Source organism: Ranitomeya variabilis, chromosome 7 (genome assembly GCF_051348905.1).
Source record: "Ranitomeya variabilis isolate aRanVar5 chromosome 7, aRanVar5.hap1, whole genome shotgun sequence".
NCBI lineage: Eukaryota > Metazoa > Chordata > Amphibia > Anura > Dendrobatidae > Ranitomeya > Ranitomeya variabilis.
The window spans coordinates 231,575,587-231,591,759 of record NC_135238.1 but is presented as its reverse complement, the minus strand read 5'-3'; the positions used below and the strand labels follow the sequence as shown (position 1 = coordinate 231,591,759).

The 16,173-nt window shown below is 45.1% G+C and overlaps 1 protein-coding gene across 2 annotated transcripts in view; it reads left to right on the top strand.

Annotated features, from left to right (window-relative positions):
• The window catches only part of LOC143784648 (rac GTPase-activating protein 1-like), a 34,695-nt gene that overhangs the window by 8,808 nt on the left and 9,714 nt on the right, over positions 1-16,173 (top strand). For both annotated transcript variants that reach the window (XM_077273146.1, XM_077273147.1), the window contains exons 5-9: positions 288-360; positions 2,596-2,649; positions 8,628-8,708; positions 12,108-12,237; positions 14,406-14,512. In XM_077273146.1, coding sequence (XP_077129261.1) covers positions 288-360; positions 2,596-2,649; positions 8,628-8,708; positions 12,108-12,237; positions 14,406-14,512 — 445 coding nt within the window. The remainder of the gene's footprint in view (positions 1-287; positions 361-2,595; positions 2,650-8,627; positions 8,709-12,107; positions 12,238-14,405; positions 14,513-16,173) is intronic.

Here is a 16,173-nt window from a genome sequence, read left to right as displayed (position 1 = left end):
GAAGAGATGCCACAGGTAGGAGGTCCACAAGGCTCTGGTGTGACTCTTGTGGACTATTGACGCTGGACTGGGTCTTTGAACCCTCTTTTTATATTGCCATAGGATGGCTGAGTTGGGGTGGTCTTGTGTGGTTGCCCACCACTTCTATGATGTGCAAATGAATGTTACGCAGAAGTGGATGAGTGTCACTTTTTCTATTTTAAAAAATAGTCCCTTTTTTCTTCATGACAACTTTTTTATTTATTTAGTTTTGTATATATATAAATGTTTTTTTTTTCCTTTGTCAGATTTTCCATGGTGGACGAATCTTGTGGTTCCTTCCTGTCGGACATCAGCTACGACCAGACTGAGGACGACCTGGTGAGACCTCCTTCCTCTACCCCCTCCCATCCGCCATGTGTTTCAGATGGGTTCTAGCACCCATGTAAATCCGTTTTGTTTCTCTTACCAACACCATGCCCTTGTGCTCTTCACTCTTCTGACAACTGGTTTATATTTATTAATAAAATAAAACCACAAAATCTCATTTCATCCAATTTAAATGCTAATTTCTGTCCCTTTCGGTGTTACCGGGAGTCTTTCGCTGAGCGTTCAGCCGAGAAAGGTCCCTGTGGGGAGTCTTCTCCCCCCGTCGCCCTGTTTAGCTCTCCCTCCTCGCTCGCACACTGCGCTCCTGAGAATACATCCTGTTTGTAATTTGCTTTCTTTAATGCTTTTGAACCGTCCAGAGCTGCCTACGGTGTCTCCCAGAGGCGGCATTAATATTTAGCTGGCTCCATGGCTCTGCCGCCTCGTGCGCTTGGGGTGGCGTCGCACATCCAGGGCTCCTACGCACGGTATCTATCTGGAGGAAAGTCTCCACCGGCCAACCACTTGACTTGTGCAAACAGATTCGGCTGAGTTTAGCCATCTCCACCCTCCGCAGATGCAATAAGGTGCTGCTTTTTATATGGCGCAGGTGTTCACTACGGTAAATGCTGCACAGGAAGAAACTCTAAAGATGAATTTCTCCCCCACTGAGCAGCCGAGAGCTACTTTGGGTTGTGAATACTTCTCATTTATGGAACAGCAAGACTCTAAAATGCTTTTATTAAGTCGCGCCACAATGAAAGTGCCCAGTACAGTAAGATGTACAGAAGAAGGCAGGACAAGAGGTATTTCCGGCTGGCAGATCTTCACTGGGTGTCACTGGCATCGTTCTATAGTTCTAGTATTAATGGGATATACCTATCTTCTAACTGGTCAGACCTTGCAGCACTAATTTGGTGCTGCATCCCCTTCTCTGTTCCCCTGCACAGCAGCATTTCTCGGCCACCTGCTGTGCAGGGAAATGCAGCTTCCTGCCATTCACTTGTGCCGGTCTCTGCACAGTAAGTGGTCGAGGGCTACCTGACAATAAAGAGGACACTGTGCTAAATTTGGTGGGGGTCCAATCAATATCACATCACTTTACAAGGTAGCTTTAACCCTTCAAGGGATACATGTATAAAAAGTCTGTCCAAAATATTAAATGGGCCATGATGCTTTGCAGTGAATGATGCATTCAGATTATTCCTTCAGCAATGGTGGATCTCCTGCATCAGCCGCACAATGCAGTAAACTCCTTTTTACCTGGTCAGAACCATGATATTTTACAGTGGGTGCAGCATGTAGGCTTCTCCCGGCCTGGACGGGGCTCCTATATTGGGTCCATGATGCTTTGCAGTGGATACAGCATGTAGGATTCTCCCTGCCTGGACGGGGCTCCTATATTGGGTCCATGATGCTTTGCAGTGGGTACAGCATGTAGGATTCTCCCAGCCTGGACGGGCCTCCTATATTGGGTCCATGATGCTTTGCAGTGGGTACAGCATGTAAGATTCTCCCAGCCTGGACGGGGCTCCTATATTGGGTCCATGATGCTTTGCAGTGGGTACAGCATGTAGGATTCTCCCAGCCTGGACGGGCCTCCTATATTGGGTCCATGATGCTTTGCAGTGGGTACAGCATGTAGGATTCTCCCAGCCTGGACGGGGCTCCTATATTGGGTCCATGATGCTTTGCAGTGGGTGCAGCATGTAAGATTCTCCCAGCCTGGACGGGGCTCCTATATTGGGTCCATGATGCTTTGCAGTGGGTGCAGCATGTAGGCTTCTCCTGGCCTGGACCTATATTGGGTCCATGATGCATTGCAGTGGTAATTACCTGTAAACGTCTTGCCTTGGGATGGTCTTCTGCATTAGGCCCATGATGCATTGCAGGGGACTCCCCTTTACCTGGGCAGGACCATGATGCTTTGCAGTTGTGATAGCGTGTACTGTACCCCTCTCAGTCTGGACGGGGTCCCTGAATTGGGTTCATGATGCATTGCAACATCTCCCCTCGTTAATGGAGAGCATCTCTGATACTTTTCCCGCAGATGATATAGTATGGAAATCTCTCCCATCTTCTAGAAAGTAAAGTTTAGCAACTTTTTATGTAGATTTGGACATTTCCCAATTCGAGTCCATCATGTAATATCTGTCGCTAAGTCCCGTGACACCGATGTTGTCAGATTTCTGTTTTACGGGAATGTTTGTCGCACGACTTCAATTATAGGATTCTTATTCTCCTCAGGATCTGGAAGAGCTATCGGGAAGACCAGTAAAGCTGAAGCCACGGGAGCGAAGGGTGGGTATGTGTGTATGTACAGAGAATCGCCACTGACCCGGCATCAGAAAGTTTGTTAACCGGCACTAGAAGAGGACTACAATATGGTTCAGTGTTCACGAGACCAGAAAACTGAGCACTTGGGAAACTCCTGTGATTGGAAACCAGGTTACAGTGACATTTTGTTTTACCACTTGATTTTGGACGTGTTTCTATGATTCTGCACTAATCCTACCAGATCAGCACCTAGAGGACTTGTCTTACTGTAAGCCTTAATGGGATGTCCATACGTTCCTCCTGGACCCCGGAGTCTCTACCTCTACGGAGGCTCAGCGCTACGTCCCCAGCCGGTTTTCTCGTACCAGGACAAAACAAGAGCGCTGCAGTCGATCAACGGCCGCAGCGCTCATGTGATGCCCCTCCAAATTCTGACTCCAGGAGACAGGCAGGGGATACATCACTGAGTACAGAGGTGCAGCAGCAGTTCTGGAGGCGAGCAGGTGTTTTTTTGGGGTTTTTTTTTTTATATCTTGGTGTTCTTATGGCGCACTATTTTTATACATTTTTGATGTTTGATGGAGACACAAAATAGAAATTTTTCCATTTGTTTTTTGAATTTTGTTGTTCACTCGGCCGTATATATGAAAGGTTAAGTTTATTCTGTGGGTCGTTACTATTAGTGACAGCCAGTTTATATGGGCTTTTATTTATGTCTTACTTTCCTTTGTAAAATAAACTTTTCTTTTTTTTGCCCTGCTTTGCGTTCACATCATACAGATTGATACCCTGCAGTGCAATATGTCTATATTGCAGGGTGTGATATCCTGATAGCCTTATTAATTGGCTTTCATACATACTAGACCTACAGACCATTTTGGGCCCCGGGCCTCTTTGGTAACTAACCTGGACTCTCACATCTTGGCAGGGTAACAGAGGGAGCCGCCTCCTATCATACCACTTGGGGACTGCAATTTGCTATTAGCAGTGACTTATGTGTGTTATGGTTGGAGCACGGACCATGCCGCACGTACCACCCAGGAATCTCCCGACCTGAACTTTACAGCCTCATAGGCATTTATGAGGTTGTCACATTTGGGTGAGGAGACCATCTGTGTCTTTGTACGGACCACGACACACGGACATGTGAATCTGGCCTTAGAGGTGGGGTGCTGGCTGTACAGTACAGTCGGCACCCCAAGTGATGGGGTCGGGTGCTGCTCCTACCCCAGCACAATCACCTTGACATGATAGCATGCTGCAGGCAATAAATACATTTCTATGACGTGTCCGGTATAATGTCACACAGTATATACCTATGGCTTCTTCCAGTATGCTGCGTGTGTCTGTGTATATGATATACACTCACCGGCCACTTTATTAGGTACACCAAGCTAGTAACGGGTTGGACCCCCTTTTGCCTTCAGAACTGCCTCAATTCTTCGTGGCATAGATTCAACAAGGTGCTGGAAGCATTCCTCAGAGATTTTGGTCCATATTGACATGATGGCATCACACAGTTGCTGCAGATTTGTCGGCTGCACATCCCAAAGATGCTCCATACAAGGCAGGATGGATCCATGCTTTCATGTTGTTTACGCCAAATTCTGACCCTACCATCCGAATGTCGCAGCAGAAATCGAGACTCATCAGACCAAGCAACGTTTTTCCAATCTTCTACTGTCCAATTTCGATGAGCTTGTACAAATTGTAGCCTCAGTTTCCTGTTCTTAGCTGAAAGGAGTGGTACCCGGTGTGGTCTTCTGCTGCTGTAGCCCATCTGCCTCAAAGTTCGACGCACTGTGCGTTCAGAGATGCTCTTAGGCCTACCTTGGTTGTAACGGGTGGCGATTTGAGTCACTGTTGCCTTTCTATCAGCTCGAACCAGTCTGCCCATTCTCCTCTGACCTCTGGCATCAACAAGGCATTTCCGCCCACAGAACTGCCGCTCACTGGATTTTTTTTCTTTTTCGGACCATTCTCTGTAAACCCTAGAGATGGTTGTGCGTGAAAATCCCAGTAGATCAGCAGTTTCTGAAATACTCAAACCAGCCCTTCTGGCACCAACAACCATGCCACGTTCAAAGGCACTCAAATCACCTTTCTTCCCCATACTGATGCTCGGTTTGATCTGCAGGAGATTGTCTTGACCATGTCTACATGCCTAAATGCACTGAGTTGCCGCCATGTGATTGGCTGATTAGAAATTAAGTGTTAACAAGAAGTTGGACAGGTGTACCTAATAAAGTGGCCGGTGAGTGTATGTATATAATATGAATTAGACAATGTAAATGTTGGCTCCCACTGCTTGTCCTCCTCCCTTTCGGACACAACGGGTCAGATCTTATTCATGCCAAAGACCAGACAAACTGACTTCATTTGTCAGCAATTTGCCCTGGATCAATAAAAGGTTCAATATTTGGATGCCCGGCTCCTGAAGGTTTGGCAGAAATGTTTAATAAGTCATCAAACCGGTATCTTGTGCCTCTCTTTAAAAAATAACTTTTAATGGATAATATTTAAAATCTAATAAATGATTAAACACATAACTACCATAAACCCTAGGTCTGTGCGGGGTATATAAAACAGCCGAAATGCCACAGGAACTCTTTTGCTAAAGAGAAATATTCCTGACTGAGTCCCTATTGTTCACCCTAATAGAGCTCACACCTTCCTGACAGCGGAGGTTGGCACCCTATAATTCGACATGGCGCCCCCACTCAAAGTCGGCTGTCCCTTTTTGCCCTAATCGGGCCCTACCAGCTACCCAAACAGCATACACACAACACACAACTAAACCTAGGTCACGCTATGAATGTGAAGAAAATAATAATATAAAAAGAGCAGCACATAAATATCTTTCTACACTAACTATAATACATCTACAAAAGACTGCACATTAGTATGTACCCTATAGACTCAGTCTGTGCAATTATATTATATTAATTTGGTATATTGTCATAAGTTGATAATTGCCTCTCCAATCTATACAGTACAAAAGATAATATTCCTAAAGGGTACAGATGAGCATAGGTCTCCCACACTTAATAGTTAGAGACCATCATGATATAAAGTGCTCTTGTGCATGTTACATTACACCGCTGCCTTCATAAGCATATACAATAAATTCGCTATGACCTAAATTATAACCATAGCAGACATGAAATAGAGGCTTCTAATAGATGAAAAATATTCCTGGTTATTAATCACAATCATATTGAACATTACCACACTTTTATCAATATAAATCGCATAGTATATCTCATGTCTGTATACCAGTGTAGCAAGCATACAAAGAAGCCCATGAGAATACATGTGACGTAGTGTGTCCCATTGGGATGGAGATATGGGACACACACTACATCACATGTATTCAGATAAGTCTATCTTGATCATAGCAGACTGCATAGAAACACCAGAACACAGGCAGGGATGCTTACCTGTTCAAGGCCTCCAACAATTGCACTACCCTGGGTAGTGCAATTGTTGGAGGCCTTGAACAGGTAAGCATCCCTGCCTGTGTTCTGGTGTTTTTTTGTTTAGTTTAGTGGAGGTTTTCCTCCAATGGTGTTTTTTTAGATTAGGACTGCCAAGATACAAGGACCCTTGACGTGGGTTGGCAGCTTCAATATTGTGGCCATAATATCAACCAATACCTTGCATACATTGTTATGTTTTTGGTGCACTGTACATTTTTCCAGGGTGCGCCTGGGCCCTAGATGGCTCTGTACACTGTGGCCTCTGTTCACACAGGATGCATCATGGTTAGCCCGCTATATATATGGCGTCATTAATAGGCTTTTCACCATATACTTTGCAGTCCTGTGTGAAAATGCCACATACAGACTATTTTTTTGCACGGGTGCTCCAAACAGCCAATTCCTGATTGTAGGTTGGCTGCATCGGTATTATTTGCACCTGTGTTTTCGCTATCTTCATTTGGGCCTGGTGCACCCTGGGTAGTGCAATTGTTGGAGGCCTTGAACAGGTAAGCATCCCTGCCTGTGTTCTGGTGTTTTTTTGTTTAGTTTAGTGGAGGTTTTCCTCCAATGGTGTTTTTTTCAGACTGTGCATAGCACTCTAACAGTAATATGCTAAGTGCCTAAATGTGCAGCGCGGGAGCCATGAGAGACTAGTGATCTGGCTTTATTCTTATGGGCTTCTATGTATGTTTGCTACATTGGTATACAGACCTGAGATATACTATGCGATTTATATTGATAAGTGTGGTAATGTTCAATATGATGGTCAGGAATATTTCTCTTTATCAAGAGTTCCTGTGGCATTTCGGCTGTTGTTTTTTTATACCCCGCACAGACCTAGGGTTTATGGTGTTGGTAGTTATTATGTGTTTAATCATGTATTAGATTTTAAATATTATCCATTAAAAGTTATTTTTTAAGGGTATTGTCTTTTTCAGGTTGTCATATTGAATATACCCCTATATTATTCGTTTTGGTCGTTTTTTTGTTTTATCTTGTGCCTCTCCCCTGCCCTGTGTGCAGGCGCCCCCTACTGGTCCGCACTGGACACAGCAGCTGGTAATGGACACGCAGTACTACTGCTCCATGGATGATGAGTGTGATCACCCGCTGATCGGTTAGTAGAGGGAGAGAATAATTACTCAGACTGTATGTATACAATGTGAGTGTATAATGGAGACTGAAAAGCTTGTTTGGCCCTTTGCATGGCTTGTCCTATATACAGAGTGATGGGTCCAGATTTACAGCCCTGCATGGAAATGGCATGAATGGGACAGTTCATGATCACCAGACCCTGCGTCCTATGTAAATCCAGGTGTCTGTCTCTTAAAGGGTTCTCCCATCTCAGTAATAGGTGGAACATCACTAGGATATGCCATCAATTGAAGGGTTGTTCCCATCGTCTTACATATGTAAAAACAAGCAGCTTTGCAATTTACTTGCGTTCTGAAGAACGGAGTCCTATTTTATATCTGTCAGCAGTGGCTGATCATGCGCAGCACTTACAAGCTTTGTCCAATAGAGCTTGTAAGCGCTGCTCTGAAGCTAGTCAGGATCGCTGGGGCTAATCCAGCAAACTTCAGCGCTACGGCACTCATCCTAATTCTGCGCAGGCAAAGCTGCATTGGAGAGCGCACAGTTTGGGGCAGTGATGTTAAAATGCCACTGATCCGAACTGTCAATTAAGCAGAAGGGCACCGATCACCTCCGGCAAGCGGGAAACTGAAAACGTGTCGTTGATTAAAACCCTTTTAATTACTGGTGATCCAACCCCTGGGACCCCCACTGATCCTAAGAATGAAGGGGGTGCAGTTCTCTGCACCGGTAACAGCAGCCAGACCTCTCACTTTATACAAAGCTTGACGGCTGTGCAGGGGAGAACGTGTTGGACCCCCATCATTATCAGGACTGGTGATGGACCCAGACGTCAGACCACCACTAAGCATTATAGTCCCATTCCAGTGTTTTCTTCATTTTTTTTTTTTTTCAGCATTTATTAGCTGCTAATGGATGTTCAGTTCTTGCATTAAAATCCCTACTAGTCGCCGTCTTCTGCAGTTTCCAGCGCTGCTCCAGTGTCGCTCCTGTATACTGTGTCCGCAGCTCTTTCTTGCCAGTAAACGCTGCCAAACGGTCGTTCCTTTCATAATGTAACTCTGTGAGAGCGTTGTTCTAAGTCCAAAAGACGAACATTGAGAAAGTGGCTAACTGTCCACACAGAAGCTGCAGACACAGTGATCCAGCAGAGGACAGGAGCGGCGCTAGAAACGGCAGAAGACGACGACTGGTAAGTATTTAATGCTCACTCGGAACACACGTTACTGACGGCTACCAAATGCTGAAATAAATCCAAACACTGGAGAGGGACTTTAAGGCTCTGCGTATCCTGGCAGAACAGACTTTGCATAATTGCAGACTCCAGTACCTTTCTGTAGCGTGCAGTAATGTGTACGGTGGTTCTTGGTGCAGTGCGAGTTGTGGTTCTCGTACTCACATGTCATGTGTTTTCTGTCTCCGCAGCGCTCCTCTCTCGCTCCACTGTTTGCGCCATTTATGAAGAAGCCTCGTCCGAGTTTAGCTGCGGCTGTAGTAAATGAGAATGTGAGTGACGGGGATCCACAGAACCTGGGGTAACACGACTGCAGGTTCAGACTACACGGGGATTGTTTGTAGTCTGTTACCATGGAAACACTGAATTGTACCAGAGCTGTATAAAGTTGTTTTTTTTTTTTTTTAATGTTTTAGAGCAGTAATAAACTGTGGGTTGCCAAATTGCACATACCCTTTTAGGTCAGTAGGTGTTATCCAGCAGCCTGTTTTTATAGATAAATTACCTATGTATCTGAGGCTTGTCAGGCCACCAATCCGTACCAGCAACTTGTCTTATATTTTCCGCCTAAAAGTTTATTTCTATGTTATAAAGAGATGAGATATCGCTAGTATACGTTATCACTTTGTGAGGGTCAGAAACCGCCACCGATTTGGAGAGTTATGTGGGCTGTTTAGCATTGATTTTTGATGCTGCCCCTGATTGACAACTTTACCCTGCCCAGCGCCCCCCCTGGCTGTACGGAGAACTGCAGTTTTCTACAGTCTCTTGAATAGAGCTTTGCTGCAGTTCCCCTGCGCTCTGCGTGTGGCCATGTGATGCCGTGCAGGAACCGACCATGATAAACCTTTACAACACGAGGCTATCCTCCATTGATCTGCCGCCTTGTCCATTTTTCTGTGTTTCCCATGCACAGAGGCACATGGCCATGCAGGGCCTGATTTTATTTTGCTGGCTCAGACACTTGCTCTGCAAGAAATATCTGCATTGAAGATCCAGTGCTGCCGCCCCTTCATTCTCACGATTGGTGTGGGCCCAGTGGTCGGACCCCCAACAATCAAAAAATGACAGCGTATCCTTGTGGTCTGTCATGGGCTATGGCTTTAGGATGTCTCCCAAGTCTTAGGATTGTGCAGATGTGGAGTCTGCAGGGAGATGTGTTTTGTGGTTCTGCAAATCTCACTTCACCCCCGGGTAGGACCCCCAGATGAGGTTTCCCAAGGTGCGACTGTTTATCTTAATTTACGCCCCTCTATGCTGTCTGCAGGGGTCCCTGCATGCACTGTATAACCCGTAGGTGAATGTATATACTGGAGCTTTGCCTTGCAGCCTTGGCTACAGATACTAATATATAATCTCCTTGTTTTACAAATGTGACTTTTTGCAGACGTGCCATTCAGTCATTTGCATGATGCATTTCTTCTGTAACAGATCTCCTTTTTGTCCATTACTTTTCCTATTAGAAGCTCGCGCTTTGTCATACACACAGTCATTTGGCCGCTCCGGGTTCTGTCATCTGTCCAGTTACAGCTCCGTACTTACTGCAGTCCACAATCTATCGACTGCTAAAATTCCAAGTGACTAATCCTTGATATACATCGCAGCGCAATTTACAGCATACGTGACTCCGGAGCGACCGTCCTCCGCCTGCCGAAGACTGAGGGCGCCATCTACTGAGGGATAGCGGGACAGAAGGCCAACTTCCATCATGGTGTTGCCTATATTTCTGTAGATTGCAGTCTCAGCTGGACAACGGCTCTAGAGGGGAATAGAAATGCAGGCTACTCTTTGATATCAAAATCCTCCCCGCCACTTTACCGTTCCTTATTCATGGCGACCCCAGAGAAGTGCAGGAAAAGGTGGAAGTGCGTATAATAGATTGGTCGTCTCATCCGGGAGAATTCTCCCTATTCTGGGAGAGTTGGTAGGAATGTTTTATAGGGTTGTGAAATTCACCCCCTTCCTAAAAGTGGGGCTGGCGGTTTTGAGGGTACACTCCCGGGGGCCATAGACACAGCAGATATTCTGATACGTAATTGTACCAGGATAATAATCTGCATTATACAGCAGCAAGCGGGTGAATACGACGTTACAAAATCTCAGTCACAGGCTGCGCAGAAAATGCCCACCGCAGAGGTGAAATCCACAGACGCCGCCGCAGATCTGAAGTCCACACATGTCTTAATCGTTGCCACTGATCTGAAATCCACAGATATCGTCGCTGCCGCCGCAGATTTGACATCCACAGATTTCGTCACGGATTTCAGCCTTTGCATTCGCCATCAGTGAACTGTGCGGAAATGCAACAAATTTTGCTGCTTTTTTTGACACCGCAGATTTGGCTGCGGATTTTCCACAGAAAGGTCCTACCTGGAAATGTACTTGCCATGTGAAGGACTCTGAGCATTATACTATTACTATGGATTGATTACATGGCGGCAGCTGAGGACAGGGCACGACATTGGCAGTTTTGCTGTCCAGGGTTATGGGAAAGCTGGATGACGGCTCATGGGAGACATGTAATGGGTAAGCCGGTTGACATTTAGGTAATTATTGGAGGCCATGTTGGTTGTCCACCGTGGTTCACAGAAACAAGTAAACATTTTATACAGTAGTGACAGCTGTATAGTCGTCATCACAGCCTGACGCCCAGCTCTACTGCTTCCTGCCATGATGATGGCGGTCATTCATGTGACCTCTGCAGCCAATGACTGCCCTCAGCGGTCACATGTTGTATACCATGGTGTGAATGTCTGGGGTATTGACTAGGTAAATAACACTGATTATAACAGTCTCAGGCGTTACCCCCCCCCCCCAAACCTCCCACCTCTATTTATTAGGGCAACATCCCAGAACGCCCCTTTAATGATGCACTAAATGCTTAGGTTTACCTCTTTGGCAGCCAAGTTTTTTTACTTTTAAGGGGAAATCCGCTTAGTTCTTGGCACACAGTAGCGAGCGCCTGTTCTGCTTGCATTATGGTTTGCGACATGTGGAGAAAGGATAAAGCAGGATGTTGGTTGTGGTAATCCTCCATTACAGGTCAGTAAGCTGGGGTTCGGCGAGATAAAAGGATTTGACCTGTGTCCCGCTCCCGTCACTGCCGTCCATTGGTTCTCCAGTCTCGTGGAGAGGCAGCGGAGTGTCAGGAACATGATTCCTTTTTTTTTTTTTTTTTTCCTTCTTCTTTTCTCTTTTTAAAATAGTGATGAAATGTGTTTTTCAAAGACGAAAAAAATTGATTTGCAACTTCAAAGTAAATTCTGAGCGGACGCTGCGGAGGAGGTTTACAGAGGAGGCGGCTGAGGGGCTCAGCATAATGTAAATGAGGCGCCGTACACAGAATGTCTGCTCCTCATTAGGCCGCGGTACACTATGATGATATTCTTCACACATACAGAATCCGGCCTGCAAGTAATGATTTACAGCCTACTACCGTTTTGTGTATACAGTTCCTATGCAGATCTATGTGGGCAAACTTTACAGCTTGTAGTCTGTTACCACGGAGACACATAGTTCTGCAATGGAGCTGTGTACAAAGTAGGGTTTTTCTAATTAATCTGTCCAGTTTCTTCTCTGGTTCGTTTGTGTGGTCTCATCCTGCACTCGGGTGACATTGGACGATCAGTGGTTGGAATCCTGAAAATTCGATGTTTGCTTTGTGTTTGCAGATCAAGGAAGCAATAATTGCAAAAACTACCATGTTGATCACAGACTCCGGTCCTATCCACGCCACGTCCAGCATTGAGTCGGTCCCACGACGGCGGTCACGCAAAAGCAGGGGTCTCTCGTCCATGCAAGGTGGGCATCTCCATAGTGCATGTAATTACAGGAGGTTTTATGGGGCCGACACTTGTGGGGAATATTTCCAGATGTCATTTTTATCCCCTTATAGAAGCTTGAAGTATCGTTTAGCAGCAGAGTACGGTGGCGATTTACAGTCCTGCTTCTGCCAGGATCAGATCCCAACAATTAAAGGGGTTAGCCAGCGTATGTCACTTCCACACGGGGAGGTGAGGATGATGCATCCATGACCTCCATCGGCCGGCAGGTGGCATATATGAATCCGATTTATAAGAAAATGGATAGAGGACACGTATGTGATGCATGCCGGCTGTGCATGGACCTGCTGATACCCAACAAACAGACGGTGCCACATCGGCAGCGCCTCTCTGCAGTAGGTGCACAGAACAAGGGGAGAGGGCACCCTGGGAACTCAATACCCCAGGGCTGTCTCAGGGATTCCCTAAAAGGCGTCTTTACACACAGTCTATAAAAGAAAAAAAAGCTGAAAATTTATTTAAAAAAAAAATAAAAATTATCCACGTTAAAATAAAATTTTAACAAAAAGCATAACATTTATAAGCGGTAAAAAAAATAAAAATGGTGACACACCTTAAAAAAATATATTAATTAAAAACATAAAATGAACCTCACAGGTTTGGCCCCACTACGACCATAATGTGTTGTACAATAAAGCAAAACATTTAGATGAGCTTGGTGTCAAAAGGAGTAAAAAAAAAATAACAAAACACTTCAAATTGCCATTTTTTTTTAAATTCTTTTTTTTTGGAGCCTCCAAAATTAAACTCTTAAAGGGTTATTCTAAGGTTTGGAAGTTATTCGCTACTCATGGTATAGGGGGATAACTTCACAATCGCTGGGGGTCCGATTGCAGCTGTTGGACCCACACCCGTCTGAAAGAGCCCCATGCCCTCTGCTGCTCCATTCACTATTAATAGGACCGGTAGAGATGGGTAAGCGCTCTGCATACCTGGTCTTCGGCCGTTTGGTTGAAATGTTGGGTTTGTATTGCCATTTTCCAGGACCCGTAGTATTTTTATTTTTCTGTTGATTGATCTGTGTGACAGCATGTTTTTTTGCATGGTAAGCTAACTACTTTATTGATACCAATTTGGGGTCCATATGACATTCTGACCCCTGTTTACTGCATTTTGACATAGGGACAATGTTCAATAGATGGCAAATCTGACGCCTTGATTTTTTTTATTTTTTTTTACTTTAAAGGTTTATTTTTTTTTAATTTTCATAGGCCAGACTTTTTACAGGTGCTGCAATTCCAAATAATAGCATTTTTTTTTCAGTCCCCAAGGGGGACATGTATCTGTGTGGTCATGCAATGGCTCATACTAAATAACTGCAGTATTTCAGTATATAGTGAAAATCTTGGTGTCTTATGAAGGTCATTGTATGGCTGAGCTTCACAGGAGTAAGAAGATGGCAGCAGCTGCGTCTTCATCAGGTAGTGATGCATCGGTGCCGATGGAGCCTATGAAAGTGAGAATCGGCCAACATTCCTTTCATTCTCCATTGTTGGCGGCATCTAAATGTCTCAGATGCCAACTATGTATCATAGCCAGTATCTACCGGGTGCCCACAGCTCCTTGCCTCCACACGCTCTCGCCCTCTTAATGACGTACCTGTAAATCCATGCAATAAGGGGGTAACATCATGATTAAATACAAATTTAAAAATTCCACCAGGATGGACCTCTGAAAAAAACAAACCGGTTCCTCTGCATCCATAGGAGCAAAACTATAAAGCTGCATGTTCTAGAATGTGGAAAACTTTAAAGATGTGTCTGGTCTGTAAAGGGTTAATGTGGGGTCTTCCGACAGTCTGGAGGGTCCGTACCAGGAGCCACGAGCATAGGAGCAGCAGATGCGATGTAAAGCGCCACTATTGTATTATGTGATTTAATATACAGCAATCCCCTGTCTGTATGTCCACGCGTGGGGGACCTGCAACTTGTAGTTATTATCAGCAGGAGATTATCACCAACACACAGCCTAGTAAGTGACACATCGCTGGAATCAGGCTCTCCTGCCCTATATTATGCTGCTGTCAGATTAACTGGCAAAAGCCTGCTGTAAAGGTCAGGGCCTCTGAGGTGGCAGATGTTACCAGTATTGGCAGCCGGGTAAGAGGCCTGTGTATTTGTTTTACAGACCAGAATATTGTGTTACCCCAAATAAATGAAGACGAGCGAGAAAACGAACCAGATGGTCCCAGACCCAACAAACCGACACAAGCGCACGTCTTCCTGTCCAAAACTGTGAGAACCATAGAACAAGCTGATATGTTACAAAAAAAAGGGGAACGTAGCGAATATGGAGGCATCTGACCCCTATATAGTGTAATGTATGACCTATTACAGAGGAGTGATATATGTACACAGTGACTGCACCAGCAGAATAGTGAGTGCAGCTCTGGAGTATAATACAGGATGTAACTCAGGATCAGTAATGTAATGTATGTACACAGTGACTGCACCAGCAGAATAGTGAGTGCAGCTCTGGAGTATAATACAGGATGTACTCAGGATCAGTAATGTAATGTATACAGTGACTGCACCAGCAGAATAGTGAGTGCAGCTCTGGGGTATAATACAGGATGTAACTCAGGATCAGTAATGTAATGTATGTACATAGTGACTGCACCAGCAGAACAGTGAGTGCAGCTCTGGAGTATAATACAGGATGTAACTCAGGATCAGTAATGTGTATATACACAGTGAGTGCACCAGCAGAATAGTGAGTGCAGCTGGAGTATAATGCAGGATCTAACTCAGGATCAGTAATGTAATGTATGTACACAGTGACTGCACCAGCAGAATAGTGAGTGCAGCTCTGGGGTATAATATAGGATGTAACTAAATGTAAATAAATAATAATAATAATAACTCAGGATCAGTAATGTAATGTATGTACACAGTGACTGCACCAGAAGAATAGTGAGTGCAGCTCTGGAGTATAACACAGGGTGTAACTCAGGATCAGTAATGTAATGTATGTACACAGTGACTGCACCAGAAGAATAGTGAGTGCAGCTCTGGAGTATAATACAGGATGTAACTCCGGATCAGTAATGTAATGTATGTACACAGTGATTGCATAAGCAGAATAGTGAGTGCAGCTCTGGGGTATAATATAGGATGTAACCAGTAATGTAATGTATGTACACAGTGACTGCACCAGCAGAATAGTGAGTGCAGCTCTGGAGTATAATGCAGGATGTAACTCAGGATCAGTAATGTAATGTATGTACACAGTGACTGCACCAGCAGAATAGTGAGTGCAGCTCTGGGGTATAATACAGGATGTAACTCAGGATTAGTGTTGAGCATTCCGATACCGCAAGTATCGGGTATCGGCCGATACTTGCGGGTATCGGAATTCCGATACCGAGATCCGATACTTTTGTGGTATCGGGTATCGGTATCGAAACAACATTAATGTGTAAAAGAAAGAATTAAAATAAAAAATATTGCTATACTCCCCTCTCCGACGCAGCCTGCACCTTACCGAGGGAACCGGCAGCGTTCTTTGCTTAAAATGCGCGCTTTTCCTTCCTTCCGTGACGTCACGGCTTCTGATTGGTCGCGTGCCGCCCATGTGGCCGCGACGCAACCAATCACAGCAAGCCGTGACGTAATTTTAGGTCCTTCAGTATTTTAAAATTACGTCACGGCTTGCTGTGATTGGTTGCGTCGCGGCCACATGGGCGACGCGACCAATCACAAGCCGTGACGTCACGGGAGGCTGGACACGCGCGCATTTTAAAATGCGCGCGTCTCCTGCCTCCCGTGAGGTCACGGCTTGTGATTGGTCGCGTCGCCCATGTGACCGCGACGCGACCAATCACAATGCCGGAACGTAATTTTAAAATACTGAAGGACCTAAAATTACGTCACAGCTTGCTGTGATTGGTTGCGTC